This window comes from Salmo trutta, chromosome 28, assembly GCF_901001165.1.
Source record: "Salmo trutta chromosome 28, fSalTru1.1, whole genome shotgun sequence".
NCBI classification, from domain to species: Eukaryota; Metazoa; Chordata; class Actinopteri; order Salmoniformes; family Salmonidae; genus Salmo; species Salmo trutta.
The window spans coordinates 5,862,284-5,869,181 of NC_042984.1; the positions used below are offsets into that span (position 1 = coordinate 5,862,284).

Below are 6,898 nucleotides of genomic sequence, written 5' to 3' on the forward strand. Positions count from 1 at the left end.
GGAGACCTGAAAATAGCTGTGCAGCGATGCTCCCCATCCAACCTGACAGAGCTTGAGAGGATCTGCAGAGAAGAATGGGAGAAACTCCCCAAATACAGGTATGCCAAGCTTGTAGTGTCATAACCAAGAAGACTCAAGGCTGTAATCGCTTTTTGCAAACATTTCAAAAAATCTGTTTTTGCTTTGTCATTATGGGGTATTGTGTGTAGATTGTTGAGGGGGAAAAAACGATTGAAAAAACAATTAGAATAAGGCTGTAACGTAACAAAATGTGGAAAAAGTCAAGGGGTCCTAAAACTTTCTGAATGCACTGTATAAACAACATGAACGTTAAAGAGTGGGCCAAGGAAACAATGATATCCTCCTCCTCCTCCACTTCCGCCCTCCCCTGCTCGACACAATGAGCAGTATCACAGTGAGTTGGCACTTTATCAGAACACTTTATCAGAGCACTTTCTCAGAGTACTTTATCAGAGTACTTTATCAGAGTACTTTATCAGAGCACTAAATCAGAGCACTTTATCAGAGTACTTGATCAGGGACTGCTAGGGACATTACATGGTTGATTCATTAGCTCATGGGGCACTTACCTCCGCTAGGTTTAATTCACCGTAAGCTGACGGACTGTTCCCCCACTTTAAAATGTATTCATCACTCTAAAGTGATCAATTCATGAAACCATTAAACTAAACTAAATAATTAAATCTGACACAGTACAGACAGTTCTGCTTAGTAGTGTGTTGCTAAATATATCCAAGATAACGTGCTTTCATGAAATGTTGCTCAAACTGTTCAAACTGCCCCATTAGAGAGAACTGTGGTATGGACAACACTCACGCCACATGACTTAATAATGGAAAATAAAAGTCACAAAAATGATTTGGGCAAAAGCAGCGTCTGCAAGGCATGCAACCAAAGTCAAACACAAACCCTTGAGAGAACAACATTTACAGATAGTCCTGCTCCAGTATAATCTCTTACCTTTCTTGGTGTACAGGTCGACCTCCACGGTGGGGTTTCCACGGGAGTCGAAAATCTCACGAGCATGAATCTTCAGGATGGACATGGTTCTGGAACTACACAGGAGAGAGGAGAGGAGAGAAAGAGGGTGGGAGAGAGGAGAGAAAGACGGTGGAGAAAGAGGAGAGAAAGAGGGTGGAGAAAGAGGAGAGAAAGACGGTGGAGAAAGAGGAGAGAAAGAGGAGAGAAAGAGGAGAGAAAGAGGGTGGAGAAAGAGGAGAGAAAGAGGAGAGAAAGAGGAGAGAAAGAGGGTGGAGAGAGAGGAGAGAAAGAGGAGAGAAAGAGGGTGGAGAGAGAGGAGAGAAAGAGGGTGGAGAGAGAGGAGAGAAAGAGGGTGGAGAGAGAGGAGAGAAAGAGGGTGGAGAGAGAGGAGAGAAAGAGGGTGGAGAGAGAGGAGAGAAAGAGGGTGGAGAGAGAGGAGAGAAAGAGGGTGGGAGAGAGTGATAGAGTGAGGTGGCTGCCATCTTAGAACATCCTCTTTCTTATTTTCTCTCCTCTCTCCCACCCTCTTACTATTAGAAGTTATAACATCAGAATTATCAACAGTGAAACAAAATGGTGCTAGTCAACGAACAATTGAGGCCTGGATAAATATACTTGACTCTGTAAAGAACAATCTCAGCTAAAGCCCCACATATACAAACCAGTTATATATATATATATATATATATATATATATATATATATATATATATATATATATATATATATCACCAGCAGCAAGAGCAACATCATTGATGTATACAGAGAAGAGTCGGCCTGAGAATTGAACCCTGTGGCACCCCCATAGAGACTGCCAGAGGTCCGGACAACAGGCCGGATATAGGGAATGGGGCACCATTTGGAACACAGCCAATGCCCTGGTTGCCCCTAGAGCAGGGTTCCCCAACCTAGCGGCCAGGGGGACGAATTTGGCCTGCGATGTGGTTTTACTTAGCTGCCGCAAATATTTCCGAATTTTCATTCTTGGACATAAAAGACTATAAAAACACCAGGAAATCAGCTCCCAAGTGATTTTAATTTTGGACATTTGTTCCCAAGTATTCCCACGCATAATAGAAAGACACGTGATAGTATACAAATGTAAACAAGGTTTGAAATGATCAAATATTATATCTGTTTGGGCTTCTTGCGGTCAATTTGCAGTCTACAAATGATTTGTAATTATGTTCCGGCCCACTGACCATCCACTCAAGAAAAATCGGCCCGCGGCTGAATTTAGTCGATGAACCCTGCACTAGAGTGACTGGACTATGTCCCTCAATACAGAACATAGCGTATAGATCTGTTTTTATCTGTATTTGCCTTGACATTCAGTTCATCTACCCCCACTGTTATAAATGTATGAATGAACCCCATGTTCCAGCCCCAGCCACTAAAGCCCGACAGGCAGACACTCCACCAACGAACCCCTGTTGGACCAATGGAAAATACTCTGGCCTTAAATGTCCATAGTGTGGAAACTTGCCACTGGCTACAAACGACAGAAAGGGAGGGCAGAGGGGCAACTGTCAGCCCGCATTAACAGACGCATATATACAGAGACACGACTCTGCTCTCTATAACACTCACAGTAATGTTTAGCCTACAGTCGGACCACACAGCACCTAAAGTCACCTGGCATTTAAGGAAACAAAACATAATCCTGTAGGTAGTAATAACAGCTATAAACATATTAGTTCTAACATGTAGCTATAACACATTAGTTCTAACATGTAGCTATAACACATTAGTTCTAACATGTAGCTATAACACATTAGTTCTAACATGTAGCTATAACACATTAGTTCTAACATGTAGCTATAACACATTAGTTCTAACATGTAGCTATAACACATTAGTTCTAACATGTAGCTATAACACATTAGTTCTAACATGTAGCTATAACCCATTAGTTATAACATGTAGCTATAACACATTAGTTATAACATGTAGCTATAACACATTAGTGATAACATGTAGCTATAACACATTAGTTATAACATGTAGCTATAACACATTAGTTCTAACATGTAGCTATAACACATTAGTTATAACATGTAGCTATAACACATTAGTTCTAACATGTAGATATAACCCATTAGTTATAACATGTAGCTATAACCCATAAGTTATAACATGTAGCTATAACACATTAGTTATAACATGTAGCTATAACACATTAGTTATAACATGTAGCTATAATACATTATGGTTTTTCCGTCTGCCTTGTCTGATAGGCTCCTAAATGGCTTCCTCACAATGAAATAAATTATAAAAGAGACTTGACATTCCAGGATTAAATTCAGCTTCTTGCCTTCACCTGTTTTTCATTATCTCTGAGTGGGTAGGACAAGGAAGTTAAATTATCTCTAACAGACTGGGCTCCCGAGTGGCGCAGCGGTCTAAGGCACCACATCTCAGTGCTAGAGGCGTCACTACAGACCCTGGTTCGATTCCAGGCTGTATCACAACCGGCTGTGATTGGTAGTCCCATAGGGTGGCGTACAATTGGCCCAGCGTCGTCCGGGTTTGGCCGGGGTAGGCCGTCAATGTAAAAAATAATTTGACTTGCCCAGTTAAATAAAGGTTAAATAAAATCAATAAAGATTGTAAATGAAACTATTTATTTAAATATTTATCTTAGTAAGCGTGCACTATGTCTATTCCATTGTCGATGTGCAAATGGAAACATAGTAGCATTGATTTCTCAACATCCTCTGAAAGAGAACCACTAAATAACCACAGTTGGCTACATTGTATCAGCAACAGATTGCTACATTCTGTAGCGACACCCTCCCACATCTAGTAACTAACTTGGCCACACTGCACACCAGCAACAATAGTGAACTGTCTTCATCTATTAAAATGTTACAGAAAGGTGTGGCAGAGTATTTCAGTAGTGAGAAAACACTGTTAGCTAACTATGTGATTGCAACTTGACGCCCTTTCCTCTCCCCCAGACTCACTGCTGTATCTAAATGAGTAACATCTCGCCAGCTGGCCGGGGGGTTTAAAATAGACTAGCTAAGTTACCAAGCTTCAAGACATGGCCAGGCAACATCATGTCATGAATAGCATTTCCAAAAAACTGAAAGCTCTAAAATGAAAATATAAAAGACCAAAGATTTACACCACTGAGAGAACTCGGCATTTTCGGTGATGATGATGATGAAGAGGACAAGTCATCTACAATGTCATCAGACAAATAGTATAAAAGTAGCGGATATTTAATCAAATTTGAGACAAGAAAGAATTATAGTCATAACTAAGTCAAACTAATTCCTTAAAATAATAACTACAATAGACGTATTCGTCTTACCTTTATCAGGCCTAACCGTGTGCAAAGGGTCGTGTTCTCTCTCGTTCAGTCGATAGAGAAGGCGCTCGTGACAGTCCACGGTGCTGATAAGTGGACAGAATCCAGGAAGTGTATTTCCACCTCGCTATCTGATTGGCTAGGATGGACTCACGCGGCATGAGAGTGCGAGACATACTGCACGTTCTTCAGCGGAATCACGACTACGACCAAGCCTAGGAAGAAATACAAAAAAATGATGTGGTGTCTTTTAAACCTTAGCGTCACCCCCCAAAACGTAAGGGATATCATGCCAAAAAATTAAAACAAATAAATGCAGCAGAAATGTAATAGGCTACAAATTGTTGAATTGATCCAACATGAGTGGGAACGGAGAGGGTGACGTAACGATGCAGGAAACTGACGCAGAGTTGAGTACGTGCAGAATATCAGCTGCTGGTCTCCTCTGCGACATCAGGTTTTTTTTTTTTTGTCACATCCCCAGCTTGCATCTCATGTTTCAGTGTCTTTATGTCTCAAACTCTGTAAGGGTTGCACATTTGTTTTCCTGGGTTGGGTTGAATAGCAGGCCTGCTTTATTTATGTATTATGTAACAGGTTATTGAATCTAGTACCACTTCCCTTATTTACACCCCAGGTTCTACCATGTAAAGCCATTCATTCCAAAGGAGTTTACCTAGCAACCCAGGGGCGATTCTGGGTTGCTAGGTAAAGCCCCGCCTTATCTCAGCTCACTCAGCTCGCAGTGCCCCTGTGACAACAATTTTGGACCCCCTTGTGGCCCCCCTAAATGTGGAGTATGAAATCATTTTTACATAACTAAGTTTTGCTATCGTTCTTTTTTTTTTACATCCTTTATTAGACAGTGGCAACGCGGAACACTAATGATTATGAACATGGTCTTTTGCCTGCCAATGCAGTGAAGAAAACGATATGACAACAATAACGTCTAATGTAACTGGCCCCTCTAACAGTACAACTGGCCCCAGCTTGGCCCCCCCAGTTGAAATGGTCTAGAACCACCACTGGTGCACTCCAATCCCATAAATGTGTCACACTGTTGAAAATGTTCCGGAATAGCCTACATTTTTTTAATTATACTTTCCCATGCAAAGTATTATCTGGTCTTGTCCATGCATGATGTACCAATTCAAATATCATCCAGCAAGTGGCCTATAGTAACAATTTAGAGATCGGCCCTCCATTTCTAAAAAGGAATATCCTGGAGAATGAATCATCTTGTGCTAAATGAATCACACACAAAATCAAACCAACTCTGACTAAATTGCTCTCTGGTGCATGGAGTGGGCGTTTCGCTGGCAGTGTTTCATCTTGACTGATGATAGGGGCCATGTTAGAGGAGGGGCCATGTTAGAGAGGAGGGGCCATGTTAGAGAGGAGGGGCCATGTTAGAGAGGAGGGGCCATGTTAGAGAGGAGGGGTCATGTTAGAGAGGAGGGGCCATGATAGAGAGTAGGGGCCATGTTAGAGTGATGGGGCCATGTTAGAGAGGAGGGGTCATGTTAGAGAGGAGGGGCCATGTTAGAGAGGAGGGGTCATGTTAGAGAGGAGGGGCCATGATAGAGAGTAGGGGCCATGTTAGAGAGATGGGGCCATGTTAGAGAGGAGGGGTCATGTTAGAGAGGAGGGGCCATGTTAGAGAGGAGGGGTCATGTTAGAGAGGAGGGGCCATGATAGAGAGTAGGGGCCATGTTAGAGAGATGGGGCCATGTTAGAGAGGAGGGGCCATGATAGAGAGTAGGGGCCATGTTAGAGAGGAGGGGCCATGTTAGAGAGGAGGGGCCATGTTAGAGAGATGGGGCCATGTTAGAGAGGAGGGGCCATGTTAGAGAGGAGGGGTCATGTTAGAGAGGAGGGGCCATGATAGAGAGTAGGGGCCATGTTAGAGAGGAGGGGCCATGTTAGAGAGGAGGGGCCATGTTAGAGAGGAGGGGCCATGTTAGAGAGGAAGGGTTATTTAACCAGGTAGGCCAGTTGAGAACAAGTTCTCATTGACAACTGCGACATGGCCAAGATACAGCAAAGCAGTGCGACACAAACAACACAGAGTTACACGTGGAATAAACAAACATACAGTCAATAACACAATAGAAAAGTATATTTACAGTGTGTGCAAATGTAGTAAGATTAGGGAGGTAAGGCAATAAATAGGCCATAGTGGCGAAATAATTACAATTTAGCAATTAAACACTGGAGTGATGGATGCGCAGAAGATGAATGTGCAAGTAGCGATACTGGGGTGCAAAGAAGCAAAAAATAAATAACAATATGGGGATGAGGTAGTTGGATGGGCTATTTACAGATGGGCTGTGTACAGGTGCAATGATCGGTTAGCTGCTCTGACATGCTTAAAGTCAGTGAGGGACGTATAAGACTCCAGCTTCAGTGATTTTTGCAATTCGTTCCAGTCATTGGCAGCAGAGAACTGGAAGGAAAGGCAGCCAAAGGACGAATTGCCTTTGGGGGTGACCAGTGAAATATACCTGCTGGAGCGCGTGCTATGGGTGGGTGCTGCTATGGTGACCAGTGAGCTGAGATAAGGTGGGGCTTTACATAGCA

At 42.7% G+C, this 6,898-nt stretch overlaps 1 protein-coding gene across 2 annotated transcripts in view; it reads right to left on the minus strand.

Annotated features, from left to right (window-relative positions):
• eno1a (enolase 1a, (alpha)) overlaps positions 1–4,429 on the minus strand; it is a 32,619-nt gene extending 28,190 nt beyond the window's left edge. For both annotated transcript variants that reach the window (XM_029718375.1, XM_029718376.1), the window contains exons 1-2: positions 4,322–4,429; positions 982–1,076 (exon numbers count right to left, since the gene is read on the minus strand). In XM_029718375.1, the coding sequence (XP_029574235.1) occupies positions 982–1,066 (85 nt within the window). In that variant the 5' untranslated portion in view covers positions 1,067–1,076; positions 4,322–4,429. The remainder of the gene's footprint in view (positions 1–981; positions 1,077–4,321) is intronic.
• Between the last annotated feature and the right edge of the window lie 2,469 nt (positions 4,430–6,898).